The sequence below is a fragment of the Gobio gobio genome, assembly GCF_949357685.1.
Source record: "Gobio gobio genome assembly, chromosome: 20".
Classification (NCBI taxonomy): Eukaryota; Metazoa; Chordata; class Actinopteri; order Cypriniformes; family Gobionidae; genus Gobio; species Gobio gobio.
The window spans coordinates 19,272,163-19,297,101 of record NC_137113.1 but is presented as its reverse complement, the minus strand read 5'-3'; the positions used below and the strand labels follow the sequence as shown (position 1 = coordinate 19,297,101).

At 37.1% G+C, this 24,939-nt stretch overlaps 1 protein-coding gene across 1 annotated transcript in view; it reads right to left on the bottom strand.

Annotated features, from left to right (window-relative positions):
- myo1d (myosin 1D) overlaps positions 1-24,939 on the bottom strand; it is a 92,212-nt gene that overhangs the window by 46,364 nt on the left and 20,909 nt on the right. Inside the window, exons 2-14 of the mRNA XM_079801486.1 lie at positions 23,915-24,123; positions 22,489-22,582; positions 20,891-21,056; positions 19,693-19,746; positions 19,302-19,397; positions 18,290-18,406; positions 17,994-18,197; positions 16,400-16,545; positions 16,166-16,280; positions 15,855-16,025; positions 4,140-4,210; positions 1,669-1,743; positions 1,439-1,571 (exon numbers count right to left, since the gene is read on the bottom strand). Coding sequence (XP_079657612.1) covers positions 1,439-1,571; positions 1,669-1,743; positions 4,140-4,210; positions 15,855-16,025; positions 16,166-16,280; positions 16,400-16,545; positions 17,994-18,197; positions 18,290-18,406; positions 19,302-19,397; positions 19,693-19,746; positions 20,891-21,056; positions 22,489-22,582; positions 23,915-24,123 — 1,651 coding nt within the window. The remainder of the gene's footprint in view (positions 1-1,438; positions 1,572-1,668; positions 1,744-4,139; positions 4,211-15,854; positions 16,026-16,165; positions 16,281-16,399; positions 16,546-17,993; positions 18,198-18,289; positions 18,407-19,301; positions 19,398-19,692; positions 19,747-20,890; positions 21,057-22,488; positions 22,583-23,914; positions 24,124-24,939) is intronic.

The following is a 24,939-nucleotide window of genomic DNA, read 5'->3' as shown; positions in this document are numbered from 1 at the left end:
AATTAAAAATAATGGAGAAGTATAAAACTATGGATTTAAAGATATTGCTCATGTAAGGAATAACTGACGACGGGCTGTTGAATTATTCAAAAAGTTGCAAATAATTCTACAGCCTGGAGTCAATTATTCTGCATATACTATTGTTACCACACCTCAAAACATTTTTCAGATTATTTATTTCAAGAAATTTGCCAGGTTTTGTCTGTAAAATGCTCTTGTGTGCAGGACTAATTTCTTACACATCTAAACCCAAGCCTCCGTTGCTAATTCCAAAACGTCCTTTTAGAAATAGTAACGGAGTCTTGAGCCATTGATAGCAGACTAATGCAGTAATATTAGTTATTAGAGCGAGCGAGAGAGAGAGAGAGCGAATGTGAATTACCCCAGTCTGTGCGTCTCTTTCAACAGTGTTCGGACGGCACCAGCGTCTACTAATACGGAACTGTAAGAACAGCGCCTTTATTACCTAGCTACTAGTGAGAAATGTCATGTAGCTTTTAAGTTGCTAAACTACTTTACTGATAAAATCGTCAGAGCCGCGTTGACAACACGTTTCTCTGCAAGTGTGTGTCCGTAGTGTATGTGTTTTTGAGTGGGAGAGCAGGAAAACGTAAATTTGTGTGGAAACATGGAAATACTTTGTCGTTTTTATCCTATCGTTTACTATATTTCTTTGGTTGGTCAGTCTCACTGTGGATTTTGGTTATTTTGCTGATATTTGAAATAACTGAAATCATTTGGCAAAGTGATATGGAACTGTAATGCGGTCAAGACCTGCCTTGAACTACTTTTGCCGTGCATTTCCCTGAAAATAATTGCACACCTTAGAACGTTCATCAGCCAATCAGATCAGATTCAAGCATTCAACAGCCACGTAGAATAAATATATTGAAACAATATATTTTACATTTATTGCAAAATATACAAATCTATGCAAATATTTCAGAATGCTTCAAGGGAGTGGACAGGCGCTAAAGAGTTTTTGTTGTTTGTCACAATCTGCTTGTCACAATTGTGTGTTTGGCGGAGATTTTTCAGCAGAATCACGAGTTATGTAGTTTCTCACCTGGACTCCCACTGTTGAAATGATTGAAATGATGTTGATTATTTAAAAAAAAAAAGTTGAAATAACGTGGGCTGATGGCTTCAAAAGCATATATTCCATTGATTACCAACCCTGTAGCTCACAGTAGGCCTGTCTTTAAAGATTTGAAAGTTGTCATTAAAAATCACTTAATGTAGAAAACTAATGTGAAAAAAACAATCTACAGAATATGTCCATATATTTACTTATTTGGTAAGCAGGATAATACACGTTAGTCTGTCATTATCTTAAAACAAACTCTTAAACCCTACATTATTTTGCGACTTTACATTATTACTTATGTATGATATGCATTGGCCATGGTGTTTACAAAAATCCTTCAAACACACTCACTTTGCTGGCCAGGTTCTCCACCAGAGAGATCATGGAGTTTTTGAAGAGTGTCGCAGCAGTCAGGGGTCGTTTGGTGACCTCTGTGATGCTCAGCTTGCCCTCTGGCCACATGGCCTTTAGCACAGGATTTGAGCTGAAAAACAGAAGGAGAAGGACAGATATAAGTCACAGAAATCATGTGACATCTGGCAGGTATGTAAATAAGGAATGTACTGTATGGTAATACTGACCTGTTGTAAAGTAACCTCTTGAAGTCCTGAAACAAGGTGTCCTTGTTCTTGTCAATGAAGCCCACAACGGAATAACTGAAACAAAACACACAACCACACTGACTAAAATACACAAACATATACAATAGTTGCACATGGCAAACTGTCTTAGACTTAAAGATGGAGTGTGTAATTACTTTTCCAATGGCTACACAAAACAAATTTTATAAGTAATGATTCTTTATAAACAGGTTTGTTTGAACACTCCCCTATATGCAAGTGCAATAGAGTGCAACAGTCTGAGTTCCGCAAGTAAAACATTTCTCCATAGGGCAGGGCCGAAACCACCAAAGACATTGAAGGGAACAAGTCCCACCCAATAATTAGAAACGGCTAAAGGTGTAAAGGTCTCATTTTTAGTCTGGTCTGCCTCAGTGGTCTAACAGAGCTCAATGTCAAAATGATTGAGATGGCCAATCAAATCAAAGTAGGTGGAGTTTACCAGTCACAGAAGCAGAGCGTGAATTGCAGCAGGAAGCGTCAGTTTAACGTTAAAAGAAAGTCAGTGACTGGTGGAGGAAGTAAAAGTACAAATACCCAGAGATATATTTACTTTAGTAAAAGTAGAAGTACACAATGACAACTCTACTTAAGTAAAAAGTAAAAAGTACCTGATTTTAAATGTACTTTAAGTATTAAAAGTAAAAGTACTTGCATAATTTATTCTCTTAATGTCTATTCTAATAATAAAAAAGGCATTTTTTTGGGTTAATGTAATTGTGTTTACCATCTGTGGCCCAGTTTACATTCTGACTTACAATTCTGGTTATCATGGTGATCTGCAGAGTTAAATATAATTTTTTTAGAAGCAATATTCTCACTATAGTGTTCAGTGAACAGCTTTGACGTATTTAAATCTGCATATTCTTGATATTTTTACCTTTTATAAAGAGCATTTTTCCCCTAATATTATTAAATATCGGATATGCTTCAGCTTTCCCTTTATATTCTTAAAATGTATCAATACATTAAATTAGAATAAGACAATATAGGGCTGTTACCAATCAAATTAAATAATTTACACTGAAAAATTACAACTTAATTAAATGATGTTATGAGATTGTTTTAAATATTTTTTTGAATACAAATGAGAAATGTTGGAAAGAATGTTTTCACATGAAACTAAAACTGCCAGTAGGTGGCGGCAGGTATTAATGAGTGAATCATTGAGTCGATTCGTTCAAACGGCTGATTTGTTCAAGAATGAGGCAGTCGTTTATGAACAGGTCATTGAATCTTTGATTCAACGATTCATTAAAAACACTGAATCATTCAGTAACGCTCTGTTGCTGCTTTGTTTGGAACTATTTTCGCTGATGAAATAGAACAAAAACAGTCAATATATTGCATCTAAAATGTAAGTAACTTTTTGTTAATTAATTGTTTATGGAACTGTCAGTGTCATATGCAATCAGTGACACATTTTCAGTCGTGATGGCATTCAGGAAAACAGCACTCATGGTCGTTTGATGTTTTTAACTGCATTATATATTTTAAATATAAAAACTCCAACATTTTGAATCGTTACTGCAGTATGTAACAGAGTTTCTCTGTGTGAGCAGTAAAGAAAATGTAACGAAACGTTGTAGAAATGTAGCAGAGTAGAAGTATAATAATTGCTGCAAAATGTAACGAAGCAAAAGTAAAAAGTATGCACTATTGATTCTACTTAAGTAAAGTACAGATACGTGAAAAAAGTATTTGTACTTCGTTGCATTCCACCACTGAAGAAAGTGAGGCAAGCAAAACATTTAATGCATGTGAACTATTTTGTGACAGAAATGTTAAACTACAGACAGTAATATCCAGTGGGAAAAAATATTTGAAGTGTAATTTATTTTTATTTTTTTTGGCTCGCTTCCCATTCAATCACATGGAGAGGGAGGGGTTTATAACATATACCGCAGCCAACCACCAGGGGGTGATCAAAATATTATGGCTTCACTTTTTAGGATGTGTGCAGCACGCTTGTAACTGATACAGTGAAAGCTCTAGCTCCTGAATGAGAATATTTATAATTTTAGATTTCATTCCCCAACCCGTTTCTCTCTTTTTCACACACTAAGCATCAACAAGCCATTTCAACATGGTGTCACATCACACCTACACCCACGGAACTTTAGGAAATAATTGACAGCCTGCAATCTGGCAAACCGCTGAAGTGAGAATATGAAACTGCATTCACATTTGGAATAAACTTGTTTTTGCAACCGGTGTTTACATCATTCGGATTGACTAACAAGTTTGCGTCACTCCAATGTTTTTTTTCCAAACCTTTTAAACCCAATTCATGCCCAAGGGAAGGATTAGATCTCTTTCCACTTAAGTTAAACCTGCTGTGGGTAACTAACAGTGATTGTTAATTACAGCATTTAGAGCTTATGGTCTCAAGCAACAGAGAGTGCACTTACGCCCCCTCTAAATGTACTTACGCCACATCTCCAGCATAATGACGAATGCGGAAGTCTCGGTCAAACTCCAGGTTCTTGTCTGTGGGTGAAAGCTGTGGAGACAGAGATGAGAAATTAGGGTATGTTTTAAACAGAAAGTAGACTCGCAAAACTCCTAATAATACTTGGAAAACAATGTAAACAAGCCTGCAAAAAGTGCATAAGTGTCAGTGAAAGAGCTCGGCAACTCAAAGGCTGGGAGTGGGCATCTAAATAACTGCATATGAAAGATCGAGGAGATGTGCTCTTCTATCCAGCATAAAATGGTGGAGCTGAAAATCTGTTCTGAAAAGAGTTCAGTGAACGACTGTGAAAGTTATGGTGCCCTTTTAACTACACAATTTAGTTATGAGTGGCAAGTGTGCCTACTTAATTTACAGATTTAAAACGGATAGTTCTTCTGATTTAATGAGCTGCTTTCAAAGCTGTAAAATGCACACCTGTATCAACATGGTTTACTGTATATTAATGCATCAAGTTGCTATGCAATTGCTATACTATTTTACCTGCCAGGAGAATTGTTAATTCCAAATAATTTGTATAATAAAAACAACTATTTATTGAACATAATTGTCTTTTGTATTATTACTGATGCCAATCCAGTTAGTTTTTCCTAATTTGAGAAATGTCAAATTTATACCCAAATTTTCCTTTGTGATGAATTTAAGTTTTAAAATCAGGGACATTATTATTTGCATGTTTTTTCCAAAGAAGTTACTTTTACAAGTACAACTGTCCCCAATAGCAAGAATGTGGTTATTTTGAATCAATTGTTTAAATACATTTTTAAATGAATACATTTTAAAATAAATATATTTTTAACTAAAAATATATAGTACAATGTTAATCAATAGTAGAGCATGTAATATATACTGCTGCTGCATAAATAGACATTGCAGATCTAAGCAGGTGGAGCTGAGGGAGGTTGAGGGTTTCAGAGGAACTCCGATGGCACACTGTAGGACAAGCTTACAGCAAACAATGAATTATATATATATATATATATATATATATATATATATATATATTTATATTTATATTTATATTTATATTTATATTTATATATATATTTATATATATATATATATATATATATATATATATATATATTTATATATATATATATATATATATATATATATATATATATATATATATATATATATATATATATATATATATATATATATATATATATATATATATATATATATACACACACAGACAGTGAGGAAAATAAGTATTTGAACACCCTGCTATTTTGCAAGTTCTCCCACTTAGAAATCATGGAGGGGTCTGAAATTGTCATCGTAGGTGCATGTCCACTGTGAGAGACATAATCTTAAAAAAAAAAAATCCAGAAATCACAATGTATGATTTTTTAACTATTTATTTGTATGATACAGCTGCAAATAAGTATTTGAACACCTGTCTATCAGCTAGAATTCTGACCCTCAAAGACCTGTTAGTCTGCCTTTAAAATGTCCACCTCCATTTATTATCCTAAATTAGATGCACTTGTTTGAGGTCGTTAGCTGCATAAAGACACCTGTCCACCCCATACAATCAGTAAGAATCCAACTACTAACATGGCCAAGACCAAAGAGCTGTCCAAAGACACTAGAGACAAAATTGTTCACCTCCACAAGGCTGGAAAGGGCTACGGGAAAATTGCCAAGCAGCTTGGTGAAAAAACGTCCAATGTTGGAGCAATCATTAGAAAATGGAAGAAGCTAAACATGACTGTCAATCTCCCTCGGACTGGGGCTCCATGCAAGATCTCACCTCGTGGGGTCTCAATGATCCTAAGAAAGGTGAGAAATCAGCCCAGAACTACACGGGAGGAGCTGGTCAATGACCTGAAAAGAGCTGGGACCACCGTTTCCAAGGTTACTGTTGGTAATACACTAAGACGACATGGTTTGAAATCATGCATGGCACGGAAGGTTCCCCTGCTTAAACCAGCACATGTCCAGGCCCGTCTTAAGTTTGCCAATGACCATTTGGATGATCCAGAGGAGTCATGGGAGAAAGTCATTATTCAAATGAGACCAAAATAGAACTTTTTGGTCATAATTCCACTAAACGTGTTTGGAGGAAGAAGAATGATGAGTACCATCCCAAGAACACCATCCCTACTGTGAAGCATGGGGGTGGTAGCATCATGCTTTGGGGGTGTTTTTCTGAACTTGGGACAGGGCGTCTGAACTGTATTAAGGAGAGGATGACCAGGGCCATGTATTGCGAGATTTTGGGGAACAACCTCCTTCCCTCAGTTAGAGCATTGAAGATGGGTCGAGGCTGGGTCTTCCAACATTACAATGACCCAAAGCACACAGCCAGGATAACCAAGGAGTGGCTCTGTAAGAAGCATATCAAGGCTCTGGCGTGGCCTAGCTAGTCTCCAGACCTAAACCCAATAGAGAATCTTTGGAGGGAGCTCAAACTCCGTGTTTCTCAGCGACAGACCAGAAACCTCACTGATCTAGAGAAGATCTGTGTAGAGGAGTGGGCCAAAATCCCTCCTGCAGTGTGTGCAAACCTGGTGAAAAACTACAGGAACAAACAAAGGCTACTGTACCAAATATTAACATTGATTTTCTCAGGTGTTCAAATACTTATTTGCAGCTGTATCATACAAATAAATAGTTAAAAAATCATACATTGTGATTTCTGGATTTTTTTTTGGTTTTTAGATTATGTCTCTCACAGTGGACATGCACCTACGATGACAATTTCAGACCCCTCCATGATTTCTAAGTGGGAGAACTTGCAAAATAGCAGGGTGTTCAAATACTTATTTTCCTCACTGTATATATACACACAAACACGTTTAATGTGTTACATTTTGCACTGCTACAATTGTGCATAAACGCCAGGTTCTAAGACCCTGTTATCAGTGCCAGATCACTGGCCTCCTTGAGGATCCTCTATCTGCATGCTGGATGAGGGCAGCTAGTGCAGTTATATAAGACGGAGTGTCATTCATAAAATACAGCAGTGACATCAAAGGCAAGCAGCCTCAGCTCTCATTAAGATACAGAATGCTGCTGATCCACTGTGTGAACAGGGACGCCCATTTCTGCGGATTAAAGCAGAACGGAACAATGACACTCCGAACCCCTCTAGCCACAATCCGTCACATGCCCACATGCCGGATTAATTAAAGGATTGACTATCAGTAAGTTTTAGTGAGCTTTTGTGTTGCTGCAAGCATCTCTATTCTGTGCCGGGTGCCACTTTATGGGTCTCTGTTTGGTTTGTGTATGTGGTGACTCACTTATTTCAACTGCAATACAGATAAAACGGCCCTCTAAGGGAACGGATGAGAAGCCACTATCTCTATCAGTGAGGACAAACCTGAATACTTCAGCCGAAGTGGAAGAGCAATCAGAATCAATTTGAATGGATGGCTGGAACTGTGTTGAAAAAAAAAACTAATTTACTCGTTTGAAATTGCAATAGAGATTCATATTTGATGTGGGACATCCGAAGACTGCATTTCGGAAGAGTTTAAAGTCTTTATGGGTAGTACCCAGGCACCAAATACACTGTCTGGGTCTCTTAAAAATATGAAACTGAATAATATTAATTAACTACATGCACTTAGTTGCATGTAGTTATGCATAATTTATAGTAATTGCCATAGTAACTACATGTATGTGTAACAAGGAAACTGTAAATAAAGTGTTACCCAAAAATCTGCTCATTCTAAAAACCAGACAACTCAAGAAAACAGTTGCATAATCGGTTGGGCATGTAATTGTACTTAATCACTTTGCCAGCAAAAACATTTAATAAATATTAAAGTAAAAGTTGTTTTTAATTTTAAACATTACCATTTCATAATTGCAGATTTGTGTTTGCATTTCCTATTTATCAAAATATTATATGTTTGTATAGTGTATACTGGCAGGATAATATGATATAAATAAATGCTGTTTTTTAAACTTTCTATTAACCAAACAATCCTGAAGGAAAAATGTATAATAGTTTCCTAAAAAAAAATAATAATAATAATTAAGCAGCAGCAAATCAACATATTAAAAACTGGAGTAATGATGCTAAGCCATTAGAGGAATAAAATACAATAATTTTACATTTTAATAATATTTCACAATATTACTGTTTTATTGTATTTTTGATCAAATAAATACAGCCTTGGTGAGCATAAGACACTTATTTCAAAAACATTTAAGACATCTTACTAACCCCAGACGTTTGAACAGTAGTGTATGTACAGTATGTTCCATACTGAAAACAAAAATATATTTTAATCACAATGCATAACTTTATTCTACTGACTGCCCTCAAATTGATTTTTATAAGGGTTAACAAAGCAAAATCTAAATCTTTCCCAATACATCCTGGAACCTGTTTAAATAAGACTTAGGAGCCTTGTTCAAGGGTGACAGCTTATGAATCCGTAGGGATTGACTCAAACTCATATCAACATAAGAACCACCTGCACTAACCTCTAGGCCACAGCTTCAAACTACATGCACTCCAATTCTACCCAGTCTAAATTTACATTTTTTTTTATTTTTTTTTTAAGTGTTTGATTGTACAGACATGTTTAATCCAGGATCCTGCTGATCGCACAGATGCCTCCCCGCCCTCCTACCCAGAAGCTCTATTCTCACCCCCCAGGACCACACCATCCTGTCTAACACCTGTGCTTCTCAATACAGAGTGCTGGTTAAGCCAACCATACAAACAGCAATGACAATGGCACCTGCCAATAAAGCCCAAAATCTGCCATTCACACATTGACACAGCCAACAGCAGCCAGGTAGCAAACCGAGGCCAATATAACAGCAAACCGTAAAAAACATTTAAATTAAAAAATTAAAAATCCTCCTGACTGCTCATACATAGTAGAAAGAACAATAGGACTCAGCAAATGGGTCGTTTCGTATTGTCTCGGGATGCTCGGGATGATAATTTAATATCTCAGTGAAAGTTTACAATAAGGGGTAACACTTTATTTTACAGTGTCCTTGTTCCATATATTACATGTACTTACCATAGTAACAACAGTAAATTATGCATAATTACATGCAACTAACCCTCAATCAAACCCTCATCCTACCCTAACTCTATAGTAAGTACATTTTGTTAATTAATATTAAGCAGTACTTAAATATATAATTACACTGTAACAATGACACCTTAAAATAAAGTGTAACCCAATAAGGTCCCATTAATGTTAGAAAGGTATGTTATTTCAATATTTAAGATAGCCCGTCGGTAGACCAGGCTTACGTTTTGGTAGCCCAAATGGAAAACACAGCCCCGGGACGTTGGGCTTTGCGAGCACTGGCGCATAAACATGTCCGAGTCTAATCCCGAATCGCAATGAACCACAACAACACAAATAAAGGATTCTTCAGCCTTTGACAGCGTGCTAAGGTATGTTCAGTTAGACATGTCCACATAATCAATACTATCTGTAACAATGCAATACTGTCAAATATAAATAAAAAAAAAATGTTTACTCACATTAGTGTTGCTTCATTCATTCATGTAATCTCATTCTGTCTGCAAATCCAAACTCTTGTTTACAAACGAATCCGTGGTTAAATGAAGGAACAGACACGCAATGTCTTCCTCACGTGAGCTGGATATTCATTAAAAATAAAGTTAATCTAAGCATTCTGATATTAGAATCCGAATGAAGCTTCTGTGGTATGTTTACTGCTTAGAAATTCGATGCGGTTTAGCTCTATGTAGGCCTATGTCATGTTAGTGGCACGAGTCGGTGGGTGGGGGTACAGAATCAGGCGATGTTCTTTTTCTGTTGAGGTGATGCTTCACCACACGATGACGTCAAGGTGTGGCATATTCTGAAATCGATCATTTGATGGGCCTGGTGTCTATAAAAGCTTTTCTTTGACTAACAAGGACGTTTTCAGCTCTGAAACTTACAGGCTATTCTTATATTACTATGACTTTTATACATCAAAAGCTCAAGGTAAAGTTGATTTCTCAATTCATGACCCCTTTAAAAAATGTCCGGGGAGAGAAAAATTTTATTTGCTTCATGCACATTTTTTTCATTATTTACAAATCAGACATTACGTGAAGTCCAAAATTTGTAATTTTGAACTCCTCCCAGAGAATCATGTCTTTTTCGATGTTTTTTTTAATCCTCCTGGCTCTGTACGTCTTATTTCTAAATTTGTTTCTTTATTTGAAAGTTGCCTCTCAGCCCCTACTGTAAGATTTAAAGAGGCCTGGGAGGAAGATCTAGGAGTTGAGCTCTCCGACGTCACGTGGGACAGGTGCTTGGCTACAATACATGCTTGTTCAGTCAATAGCAGACACCAACTGATCCAATACAAAGTTATTCACCGTTTACATTACACCAAAGCTAAGTTGCATAAAATTTTCCCCACCGTTTCACCAATGTGTGACAGGTGTAAGGTGGCAGAAGATACAGCTGCTCATGCTTTTTGGTTTTGCTCTTTATTGTCTGGATTTTGGTCAAGTATTTTTGACTGGTACTCCAAGGCTTACAATAAGCCTCTTCCACCGGATGCTGAACTTGCCATCTTTGGCCTCTCACAGCGCACCTCTTGCCTTTCAGGTGCATTGAAACAGTCCTTAATGCTGGGTATGGTCGTGGCTAAGAGACTTGTCCTTAAGAACTGGAAGTCACCCTCACCCCCTTCATTCCAGATGTGGATTATGGATATGATCTCTGTCATACAGATGGAAAGACTTCGACTTTTGAGAACTGATTCTATTGAAAAGTTTTCTGCTGTTTGGGGTCCATTTCTCGGGCATTTGGACAAGTTAGCAGCACAGTCGACCCCTAAGGACTTCTCTAAGGTCTAAACTGCATATCCCTTCTGGGCACCTAGTGTGTGGTGCAGCTTTTTATTAATGTACTTTTATATACTGATTTTTGTTTTTGTGTAGTCCGAGCCAGTGTTGTTTGTTCTGTGTTTTTACTTGAAAAATCCTTTAAAATAAAGTATAAAAAAAAAAAAAATGTCCGGGCTAATCCAAGCATTATAATGGCAGTGAATGGGAGCCCCAAATTTGAAGCCCAAAACAGTGCATCCATCCATTATAAAAGTAATCCACACAGCTCCAGGGGGTTAATAAATTCCTTCTGAAGCAAAGAGTTGAGTTTGTGTAAGAAATATATCCATATTTAAACACTTTATAAAGTAAAATATCTCAAGCCAGACCGGCTTCCGTATTCCGTAAACTTGGAAGAGCCAGCACATTTTTTAATATAACTGATTGTATTTGTCTGAAAGAAGAATGTCATATACACCTAGGATGGCTTGAGAGCGAGTAAATCGTGGGGTAATTTTAAATTTTGGATGAACTATTCCTTTAACAGAAAAAACTTTGATTTTAATAATGTATTAAAATTAACATTCATTAAGATTAATAAATGCTTTACAAGTATTGGTCTTAGTTAGTTTGTGTTATCTAATGTAGTTAATGTTTAAAAAATAGAATCCCAAGATCTATTCATAAAGTTTGAATGTTTTTAAACTTCTATTGTTGCTTTATACTCCAAAATGCATAAATCATGAAAATGCATAAATCATGTGTTTGGAAAGATAGATGTTATGAAAATTGGCTGCACTTCAAAAGGTCAGCGTAAGTAAGTACAAAGTTGAAATCGCTTGAATTTTGAGTTGTGCTGGATCAGCGCTGCGGGGTAAAGCTGAAGCAGAGTTCAATTGCAAATGCGAGTCATGTTAAAAGGACCTTAAGAAAAACAACCCAGCTAATGCTAAACCTGCAAAGCTGTGTCCAAAAACCAAGTACAATGACATGTCAACTCATGTCACACTGGGATTTTATATACCAATTACCCAGTAACTAACGTGTTAAACGTGTGTCGATTCTTCACAAGTCACCATGAAAACAATGCAATTACTTCCACTACGTTGAAAGCAAGTCATGATTCCGCTTCCTAATGAACAGTTCTGCTGAAGAGCAGGCCACAGAGGCCAGCAGAGCTCTTCTCCAGGAACAGAAACCGATGGCTAATTGGCTGGTTGCTGTGGCCTACACAAGCCTGATCGGATAATGAGCCTGCCCTTGACTTCACACAACCAGGCATCTATGTGCTCCCATAGCAGCATCCGCTCATACGGCCACACCTGCAATCGTCACATGATGAAGAGAGGGAAAACAAGGGGCGAGGGGAGGGGGAAATTGGGATCAAAGAAAAGAACAGGAGAGACGAACGAAGCCCCCGACGCATACCGTCAGACAGCCGCTTGTGTCAGCAAATAACAGTAATTAAAAGCTGATGGGAAAAGAGGCATTTTTATAGCAAACACCTGGAAGGATCAAAGCTGTTTTAAGGGTGCGATGAGAATGTGGGAAGCACAGTGAACATCAAGAGCCTGCGAGGTACATGGAGGAAGACGTAAACAAGCTGATAAGCACAACGAGAAGGTGAAAGTGGCAGTAAATGAAGCACCTTATTGAGATAGATATGGCAGCTCAAGGCTAGATCTGCCATTACATCTGATGTTTTCATCTTAGATAAAGCATAGAGCATGTACACAGACTGAGGCAAACTCTTTTTTTCAAGCAATTCGATATGAAAGTGGGGCTTCCGCAGTCAAAACACTTTTACAACTAAAGTTTTTGTCTTTTGATATTTATAGAGGATATAATTTTCAGTGAGTATAGGGGAATTGACTCAACATCGAATCACTTCTAGACCACGTATATAGGGCAGGGATATTTGGAATGCTCAATAAATACAATAAAGATAATAGCTTAAAGCTGCTGTCCGTAACTTTTTTTTGTGTTCAAGATTTACAAAAATTATATAATAAGAATGTACAACATGAATCCATTTTCTAAACTGTGTTTTTGTCGTACCCTGAATCATTATGGTACACTTAAAATAAGTGTTTATATTGGGACTATTTCAAACCAGACTGGTAGGAACCGCTGCAGAGGAGCACAGTTGCCATAGACATAAACAGAGAGAAGTAGTTCCGGCTGCAATGTTGCACATGCAGTTCAGTTTATTAACCGCTAGAGTTACGGACTGCAGCTTTAATGCACAATGCGCATTAGACAGTTATCAATAATGATTATCAAATCTTAATAATCATAATAATCTCATATACATTTTTGTTGTTGTTTTGGGATAATTTAGTAGCAGTATTACAGAAAAGCTGCATTGTTTCTGTTTGCATGAATATAACAGCTTTAGGGCAGTGGAAATGGGCCCAACACATGCAGAATGTACAGAAGGCCACCCAGCATCCATTTGCAACAACTATTAATATTAAAATGTGACAGATTTGAAACAACTGATATATTCTTATTAATTTAAAGAGTCTATCTTTAGGGTTTAACGTTGATTAAAGTGCATACAGTTCAAAAGTTTGGGGTCAGTAATGAAAGATGGAGTGTATTTTTTATTATGACTGAACAAAATGTGTGTGTGTGTGTGTGTGTGTGTGTGTGTGTGTGTGTGTGTGTGTGTGTGTGTGTGTGTGTGTGTGTGTGTGTGTGTGTGTGTGTGTGTGTGTGTGTGTGTGTGTGTGTGTGTGTGTGTGTGTCAATTATCATTATTCTGCTAGAAATTTGCCAGGATTTTAAAGCATAGTCATCCACAAATCATACAGAACACCTGAATTTAAAAGCAGACTTCATGAAATAATGAACAATTTCTCTCTTCCTCACTGCTGCAATCTGCTATGCTCTGAAGCCAGTGCAGCTTATGGCAGAGTAATATAAGTTCCATGTTTCCTGTCAGGACCAAGTTAAGAGAAGAGAACTACAGAGAAAGTACTCCGGTCCACAGAGCATACTTTTCATACTTGAAATCAACCATGGGTGAAACTTTCCATCTTAAACCGAGACTGCAGAGGAAAAAAGCAAAGCGAAGAGGGTAAAAATCCTCAGTGAAGAAATCGCAAGAGACTCGGCCACAGATTTTTAACAAGCGGCAACCATTAATTATGCTTAAAGCGGCCTGCACATTTCACGTTCTCCAAGGGAGGATGTCTATCACCAAGCCTGAAAATATCTCAGAGGTGGCTGTCCAAGACGAAAATGTCACATTCTGTATTTAATTTGTGAGATAAACACACAGCAAATTTGAAAAAAAAAAACATGTCAAATTTAGTGAGAGTGGTGTTTGCACAAATGGATTAGTTCACTATGAAATGGATACGCTTATGCTGATGTTTGTGCTCACACGCAGCAGGAGAAAGACACATCATCTATCTAGCTAACAGGCCTGAGATTCCTCCACAGTGAGGAGTAACCCTCTGCATTACAAATGAGCTGTGAAGGACACTTATTATTCCTGCATCCAGGGAGACTTTTGATTATTCACACAGCCTGACATCGGGGCAGACGATGCCTGCTCCCTTCGGTGTGAATGCAACTAAGCTGAGGGCAGATTCTGAGCACAGTTTGATAAAGTAGTACCTGAATTGACCCTCAGCTGGGTTTGTGCCCACTGTATGACCAACCCATCAGTGTCCAGAAATCATGTCTAGAGCTCTGGAAGGTGGGTTATGTTTACATTTTGTTTTGTTTACTGCATTTTTCTATCTTTATCTCAGTCTGTCTCCATCCATAACTCTCCTACTCCCTCACGCATTCTGACACTGTGCCAAGGCTATGAGACATCAGTCTTACTAGCTTCCATTGGTCGCCAGTGACATCACCGGAGGCTCAGTAGTGAGAAATACTTTTTTCACTGACCATTATTGCCTCCTTGTGTTGATTCTGGGTAATGCGCAAAATTCAATTAAGGCTGTTCAGAATAGAATACTCTCATACTACTATTTCTAATTCTATAGTATGTAAATTGTCCACAATTCCTGGATGGCCTACTAGATTTGACTAAATGTGTATTATTCAACACTGCACTGGGTACACAACTGTCCAAAAGTTTGGGGTCAGTAATAAAAAAAATTTTTACGAAAAAATGTTATATAGCAAGTATGCATTAAAGTGATAGTTATTAAAGAAGTTATAAAATAATTCTATTTAAATTTAAGACTACTTTTTATTCAAAAAGAATACAGGGTGGTGTTGGGCGGGTTCCACAAGAATATTAAACTAATTTCAAGATTGATAATAATTAGAAATGTGTCTTCAGCATATTAGAATGATATCTGAAGGATCATGTGACACTGAAGACTGGAGTAATGATGCTGAAAATTCAGCTTTGCCATCACAGGGCTAAGTAAAAAAATTGAAAGCAGTTAATTTAAATTGTAATTAAATTTCACAATATTACTAGCCTGGTCCTACCAGACTCTCGTACATTTAATTTGTACAGAGAGTCTGGCCACTCTCCACTGACAAACGTTAACTTCCTTGAAGGCATGTACTCTGTTGAAGTTTAAAACTATTGGATTTGCCCAGAGACACTCTGGATCTGCCATTACCAATCGCTAACGTTTGGTCGTGACATATGTCATCTCAAACTAGCGGACAAACATCTCAAACAGCCACTCCCTCTGTTCGCTGATTGGACCGGTTAAATTTTGACCGGAGAAAACCAGAGAATATACCGCAATCCCAGACGGAGTACTGAAGGAAAATGAAAATTGAGCGGGAGTACGTAGGAGGGCAGAGCGAGGCTACAATATTACTGCTTCATTTTTGATTAAATAAATGCATCCTTGGCGAGCATTAGGATAAATAGCTTTACCCAGTTATTGTTATTTTCAATACCTTGCGGCTGGTGTAGTGGGCATGTTTTGCCAGTTTTCCATTGAGAGCCTGCAGGAACATCTCATCCGTCACCTTCCCCACATTCATGCACGCCTCATCCAGGACTGCAAAAATGCCCTTATGCTGCTGTTCCACCAGATCCACGATAATCTGATTGTTAAAGTAGTCAATCTGTTTCCATGAACACACAAATCACAACAACGTTTATTTAGTTGCAGTAATGCAACATCAATACAAAATGATAATCTTTTTGTATAATATAACTAGTGAAGATGTGAAAAGTTTGTGGAGAACCATCAAATAAAACCCACATGTTTCCAGGGGATGCCCTCTCGCTGATACTCTTCCTGCTCTTGTTTCAACACCAGTTGAATGAAGAGCTGCTGCAGTTTTTCATTACAGTAGTTTATACAGAACTGCTCGAAGCTGGATAAAACAAGGACGATATTCAGGAGAGACACTCTAATTATAGTAAAATGAGCCGGGGAAAAAGAATACAGCCAATAAAGATCCTCATATCTGTACGGAAGAGAATATGCTCTCACCTGTTATTCTGAAAGATCTCAAAGCCATAGATGTCCAGGACTCCAATGACTGTGTTCTTCCCATGAACCCTGGCATCATAGTTTTTCACCTCAATGACGTCATTGATTCTTCCCACAATCCAGCAGAAAAGTCGCTCATAAATGGCCTGCGAGTAGCAAATAATGAATGAAAGTGAACTGGTGGAAGAAGAAACGTTGTCTTGGCCAAGTATTTTATTGTAATTGTACAGCTACGACATGATTTTTTTCTCTATTGCTGTGAAAGCATTGTAAAAAGAGATATATCTATAGTACATAAAGACATAAGAAACATAGCCTATTTACTACCATTTAAATTTTGGGGGTCAGTAAAACAGTAAGTCTCTTATGCTCACTATTTGATCATAACTACATTAAAACAGTAATTTCTGAAATTAATTATTGAAATTTAAAATTGTTGATTTCTATTGTAATATATTTTCAAATGTAATTTATTCCTGTGATGGCAAAACTGCACTTTCAGCAGCCATTATGCCAGTCTTCAATGTCACATGATCCTTCAGATATCATTCTAATATGTGACCCTGGACCACAAAACCAGTCATAAGGGTCAATTCAGGGCTGAATAAATACGTTTTCCATTGATGTATGGTTTATGATAGGACGATATTTCGCCGAGATACAACTATTTGAAAATCTGGAATCTGAGGGAGAAGGCAAATCTAAATATTGAGAAAATCACCTTTAAAGTTGTCCAAATGAAGTCCTTAGCAAGGCATATTACTACTAATAATATTTATATTTATATATATATATATATATATATATATATATATATATATATATATATATATATATATATATATATATATATATATATATATATATATATATATATATATATATATATATATATATATATATATATATATATATATATTTACAGTGGGAAATTTACAAAATATCTTCATAGAACATGATCTTTACAAAAATGGATCATTTTGACCCATACAATGTATAGTTGGCTATTGCAACAAATATACCCATGCGACTTATGACTGTTTTTATGGTCCAGGGTCACAAATGTTGATTTGGTGCTCAAGGAAAGTTTATTATAAATCACAGTTGAAAAAAGGTTGTGCTTCTTAATATTTTTGTGTAAACCATAATACTTTCTTCATGATTGTTTTATGAATAGAAAGTTTAAAAGAATATTTGAAATAGAACTTTTACTTTCTTTCAAGAAAAAAAATCTTACTGATCCCACACTTTTGGTAGTGTGTATGTATACATGATAAAATTGCTTATATATATTATAAATGCATATTATTATACTATATAAATAGTTAAGAGCAATAAAGAGTACAACATATAATTCAAACGTACATCAGATATACTGTGCGGAAGGTGACATTATGTCCTTACAGTGGCTCAAAACAATCATCATATTTCTATTTCTAAATATCCATCTATCATATAAGGCCCGTAGAAGTTTTATTTCAGACATTGGCATGAAATTCATATGCAAATGTTTGGTCCAGCAGTTTTATTTACAGCTCCGTTACCACAATTTTGTTTGCCTCCTAAAACAGTTTCCCAGAGTCCCAATTCATACCTTGGCCAAGGCATCACGACCATAACTGGCCTCTTGATGAGTATGCTGTTTGTCAATGACATCCCGACCGGTGGCCACAGTTCGATAGAGCAAAGCCTTCTCTACATTCTCCTCTTTGGTGGACAGCAAATCCCCCAGCACTGACACTACCTTAGAGTTCTCAATGAGAGTCACATCTCCATCGCTTCCAAACTTCAGGTTTCCCTAGAAAGATTAAATAATTAATCAATCAATTGGTTTGGGTTATCCTAGCTGCAGTTGGCAATACATTTTGAACAAGCTTATGTAATACAAACCAGATGCAAGATGGTAGCCAGGATCTTGGAGACCGTCTGAATCTCCTCTGCAGTGAAGCCAATGACCTTCATGGCATCAGCGACAGCTTTAAAATCAGCACTGTCGTTTATAGACGACTGCAAGATTGAAAAAAGAGAATCTGGGTGGGTTACGATCACACACGAAAAGCACATCCTGATACGTTAAATAAAGTTTAGTTAAAACATCCTCTTCCTGATCTTGCTTTTAACAGTATGCTATTAATTCAGCATTAGGGATAACAGGACAGTTGGTCTTTACCTAAATGTAGACTGGCTAAAAGCCTTTCATTTAGTGAAGGTAAATCAATGATTTTGAAACAGGAGGTCATTAAACCTACTATTACTTTCACATCAAATTTATAGCAAGGCAATTAAAAGCTGAAAATTGCTGACACAGCAGCTAAATCCCCAGACTTCCTAAAACAAAAGCGCAACACTCGAATTGCTATTTATGCTGGCACGCTCATGGCTAACAGCTCCTGCGGGGTAACGTTAATTTCATACAGCAGGAACCTTTTGCAGCCACAGTTGTGCTGGACAGAGTGTGAAGTTTAGCCAGCATGCGCACCTACAAAAGACTTGGGAACTGGCATGAAATGTTCAAAGCACTGCAGGCTGTTTGTTTCAGCTCAACAATCCAGCCTGTTCCATGACGACACCTTGTTTGTTGCTATAAATTTGTTTTCGTGCCCGCTCATTAAACTCCCCGCAGTAGCGATGGAAAAGTGCTGGGTGATCTCACCTCCTGACTCAACAGGTTATCACATATGAGGCAATTACTAATAGGTTTTAATATGCACCAATGCCTACTGCACCCAGGAACAACAATAATCAAATTCCCTGCACAATTATTTGTTATTGCCCCTGCAATGATTTGATTTTCCAGAGATCCCAAAGAAGATCTTGAGATCCTTTATGATATCTATACATTTTCTGTATAATATCACACAAACATTACCACCCACAATGGTCTTTTAATTTGGTGCAATACCTTTATCTGGCCTCCAACTTTAATGTAGGTATATGCTGTGGGATCTCTCTGAATGTGCAATGACCGCAGCTGAGCATCTGGAGCTCCTTTCACCAGCTGAAAAACACATTTAAAAAGCATTTTTGACTTTCCCCACAGGAGCATTTCTCTTGTGTTGATATGGAGGAGCAAATTATAGTCTTGATAATAATGGTTTGCAGAGCACTAACAGACAGATGGAATTGTTCTGAAGTTTTGAGCATGTTTTGAAGCAACAGGACATTATTTTGTAGGGGCAATAAAACTGAGAAATTACTGGCCTTTGAAAGCTCCGACAGAGGAGTCATAAACAGGTTTGGTAGGATTTGTCTGGTGTCTGGCAAAATAAAAACAGCATGTCAACTTCACTCACCTGGTAGAAAGAGTGGAAACTCCTCTCTCCTTCCTGCTGAAAGATGACTCGGGACTGTGTATTAAATCAAAAATAAGTGTTAAGGATAAAAATCATACGCGTTTATAATGAATGTAAAAATGTCACAATATCACAATCAAGCAAGACAAAACTGAGTTGTGTGTGCCCGAGCAAAATGGTCTGCAACAATGCTAGGGTTGTGGGTGGTTGTCAGGGTGTTGCTATACAGTTGCTAAAGTTTTTAGTGTTTTTAACACTTTACTAACTGGTCCATAGATCATTTCTAGGTTGATGCTAGGTGGTTCTGGGTGGCTGCTGTTTTGGGTGGTTTTGAAAGATTGAGATATTAAAATATAAAATATATATATATATACATACATACATACATACATACATACATACATACATACATACATACATAGGCAAAATATAAAACTTTTAATTTAAGTGAACTTAAAAGAATCACATAAACCCAAAACAAATATCATATTTACCTGTGCCCTTCCTGTCTAATGGGTAGGAAATATAGGCTACAGAAATTGAATAAAGTCATCAAACAGTCTGCACTGCATAAATTATAAATTAAATATAATTAAATCCTTATTAAAGCTACAAAAGTTCGTTAGTCAAGAGCCGAGAGTAATTTTCTCTGTTCCCTTTGTTCTCGGATTAACATTAATGACAGACAGCATTAGTGGCTGCTGTGACTAAGATTTGCCGCTGCCGAACATGACGCGGATCTGATGCAGATCTCACAGGTGTCCAATTTTTAACTCGTTACGTTCATTTAAGACTTAATTTAACTTATTTAGGACTGCTCTTATGAGGATACTCAACAGAATAATTGTGTATTATTGTTTGTTCAAGCGTGAAAGAGAACTCAATTCTGGTACGGTGTCTGTGAGCACGATACTGGCGCGCGTCTTTCTGCATGCTGCGTGTGTGAGGACATTCACAGACAGTGCGTTGCATTTTGTCTTTTTGCGCTTGAATTGTTTAAAAGCATTTGCATGAATAAGAGTGTAATCCAGCAAATCCAAAGGATGACAGAAAGAACGGATTGCTGCATTAATTGCGTAAAATATTTTTAATGTGTTAAACTGGAAAAAAAAATTAGCGCATGCGTTAATGTTGACAGCCCTAACATATATTGACCCTATGAGAGAGTCACTTCTAAGCTCCTCTTTAGTGCCCCTACCTTCTCAAGCAGGTAGTTGTTGATATGGCCGCCAATGGGGTCTCCCTTAAAATCAAAGTTGATATCCATGTACTTTCCGAAACGACTGGAGTTATCATTGCGGTTTGTCTTGGCATTCCCAAAAGCCTCCAGGACACAGTTGGACTTCAGCAGCATGTTTTTCACCCTGCATAAACACACACTCTGTTCATTTCTACAACATTTACAAGCCACTTGTGCATCAGTTCACCAATACAGCTAAACGAGCGTCAGTTTCAATATGAGGCTGATGGATCTGATTGCTCCTGACATTTGGTTTTAGAGTAAATACACTAATATGTCTGTATGAAGCCTTTACGAGCCAGTATACATGGTTAAATCTGGCTATTTTAGTGTGTATAGTATCACTGTGTGGTATCCCAGCATGGCGGTTAAGAGCGTTTCAGTGGATGATTTATGGGGCCTGCTGCATGGGTCAGACCACAGAATGCTCAGCATTTGGTTCTCCTGCTCTACAGACATGCATGACCTACACTGTATATTGGAAGAAGGTGCCATGCCCTACTATTAGAAGCCTGTGAGGCATTAAGTGGGGCACTTTCCTCCATTTTGTGACCCAAATAGCTACAACATCCTGTAAAATTCCACTTTTACATTGGCATTGAGCCTAGCAGTGTCGCCCAACTTCTTTTGCTTTAGGTATCTCAAAAGCCCCATTAAAGTTAATTATTTTTTTATTAACTTTTAACTGCCCTAACAATTTATTTATTTTAAAGTCATAATTTCTGTTTTATAGGTTTAGCAAAGCAAAACGAAATCTTGTTACCCTCTAAAATCTGCAAAGTACCAAGTAAGTTGGAAATTACTATAGACTACAAAAACCCCTGTTTTGGAATAACTTTAGATGTACTTCCTGGAAAATATTTTACACTGATCAACGCCCAGTTTTGAAAGAGCCTTAACCTTTATCAAGCAGAGAAAACAAACCATATCTACGGGGTGCAATAACAGTGATAGTGAAAGGTAGCACACAGCACTAAACATCTAAAAGTATATAACAGTTGCAAAACCTGATTTTATTATTATTACCATCTATTACTGCAGTCATAGTTAAGATATAAGAATGAAGGTCTATGCAGCATGTTGTATAAGAGAGGTATAAAAGACCTTTATGATTAAATAAATATTACAAGCCTGACATATTCTTATACTAAGCGCTATATTTCTCAAGCTACATAGATAACACAAAATAAAGCATAGTAGAGTTTCCTATCAATAATTCATTAAGCTTGACTTAGATCCATCATAGTTCAATTGGCGTGACCCAGCACTATTTTAATCTGTGCCCTACATTTCACTTCTATCACTATTGGGCCCTGTGAAGCTAATTCCAATGCATTATTCATTCACACACTACTTCACTTAGAAATTTCTGCTTTCTCTTAGTCGTAACTAAGCAAAGATTTGTATTATTATGAACTACATCCACAAATATTTGTGAAATGCTCAGCGGTTGCTGATTATAACATTAAGGAGGCATGCTATGCAGCATGCTCTTAATATGACTCATCTCTGCACCAGTGAGGAGAGAGGAACAGAAAGGGTTTTGTTGTACGTACCTCTCCACCTCTGCTCTTTGGCTGGGATTGGTGATAGCAGCGATATATTGCATAATGTATTTACTAGCCTCTGTTTTTCCAGCTCCGCTCTCCCCTGCAAAAGTAAACAAACAATGACTAATGCTTTATAGATATAATAATATAATTGGATTAAATTAAGTAAATACCATTACAATTTAGTGAAATACAACAAGACCACTGGTGAAAATACGTCTATTTTGAAAGTAGACGTAACTTGGTAACTTAGTAAGTTGAATTTAATTAGCAACATGCATAAATAGCATGCCAATTTGATTGAAAAGTTTTTGTATTTTTATTTTTGAACTTCACTGCACACTTCTGTTGAAAAGAGTCAGTCAATTTTTTTTAAGAAATGAATACTCCAAGGATGCATTTTTTTACTTTCTTTTCACCAGAGAATCCTGATAAAATATGTATATTTTTTCAACATTGACAAAAATAAATAATGTTTCCTGAACACCAAATCTGCATATTATAATGATATTATTAGGGTCACGTGACACAGGAATAAATAACATTTATTCAAATAGAAACAGTTATTTTAAATTGTTATATTTCCCAATATTACTGTTTTTAATGATCATACGAATCAAATACACCCTATTCCCCAAGGACAGAAAGTAAGTCTATGGGAAAAATTTAAGCTACAATCAATATATATCCAAATATCACTCTTCTGAGTTGTTTTGTAAGGCCCTTATTAACCTAATTACCGAGTAAGCCAGTATTATGCTAAACCACAAAAAAAGTGCTCATGATGCTCTAAATAAATAGCAAGTTCCTGTGTTTGCCACAAGATGGCACCACACATACCAAATATTTTTGCAGTGTAGTCACCACCTGTGGTCACTCTCTGGATAATAATCAATGTTTTCTTATAGAGGCAATGTCTGAGTAGTCACCAGATTATTCCCCATGAGCAATGTGAACCACCTCAGCATAGTTCCACAGCGTCCCAGACAGAAAACAAACAACATCTCATAGAGGCATTATTGTAGAAATTGTGAAACAACCATATTGTCGTTAATCTTTTTCACACAATGGGCATGTCTTGAGAAAGCAATTTGCTCATGTACTGAACTCTATTGTAAGCTTCTCCTCAAGCAGTCCACTGTGACTGGAAAACCACACGGCGGTCAGTGCCAAGCAATTCTCATCTGACCAGAGATCTAATCACATCATTCCCAGTCACACTGAGGCCCCACAAGAAGACCCCGGAAAGCTTGAATTCCAGTAAGGCCTGTTATTTAATCTAACAGAAGGAAGACAATTGGCTTTTTTTTATTATTATTTGAAGATGAAGTAATGCCTTTTTCCCTTAAATTGTGAGATTACTTCTGTGGCTGCTCCTCAGAATCCCCCATGAGCTTGATGGTGAGTCAAAACACATTAAGACATAGTCTACCTGAGATAACAATGCAAGTGTCTTTGTTCCTCCTCTTCATGGCTTTGTACGCAGCATCAGCGATGGCGAAAAGATGTGGCGGTCGCTCATACAACTCTCTGCCTTTGTACTGCTCGATGATCTCCCGCCCGTAAATGTTCATGGCACGGTAAGGGTTAACCGACACCACCACTTCTCCAATGTAGCTGTAGATACGACCCTTTTCAAACCTGCAGCAGAAAGACGAGCACATCATTGATTCGCTGTATTCACATTTATATATTATAAATATTTGTTTAACCATGACTTTATAAAATATCTGTTTGGTTTGTGGTCAGTGTGGCTTGTATAATCATATTTCAGTGCCTTTATGTAAAGAAAGGACAGCTTAATGAATTATCGCCGTCAAGAATCAAAAGCAAATAAAAAGCACAGGATAGTCAAGGTCATGTTTCATGAGCTGCATAATCTGTTTGCACAATAATAAATCCTGCTGAAAAGACCAGCATGAATTTCCAGGCTGGTTAGTGCTGGACCAGTACCAACCAAACTTACTCATTCAGAATCAGACAATCCAACGACTATTATATCTTCACATCCATCCTAAACTCCTTGGTTGCATAAAGCCAACAGTTGATGTTCACCCTGCCTTGAAAAAGCAGGCTGCTTTGAGCTCCATCCTCAGGGGGAACCTGACTTCCTTGTTCTTCCGAGCAGACCTGGGTCATGCCTAGTAGAATAAGGCATCCTTTCTTCTCAACCTGTGGGATTGCCAAGCCTCCCTCAGCTCCATCCTGCCCCAGTCAGTGTGCTTAGAAGATTGAGGCATGACCTCATAACCTCATACTGAACTAAAGAAGTCATATTATGCCATTTTACAAAGTCGATTTTGTTCTTGAGATCTACTATCAAAAACCACATAATTTTTCACATATTTCAATATAACACCCCTCTTCCCAGTCTGTCAGTAACGCTCATTTAGTTCCTGTCTTTATGAAGCCCCTCCTTTTAATGTGCTCTGATTGGTCGGCTGGATCTGTGTGTTG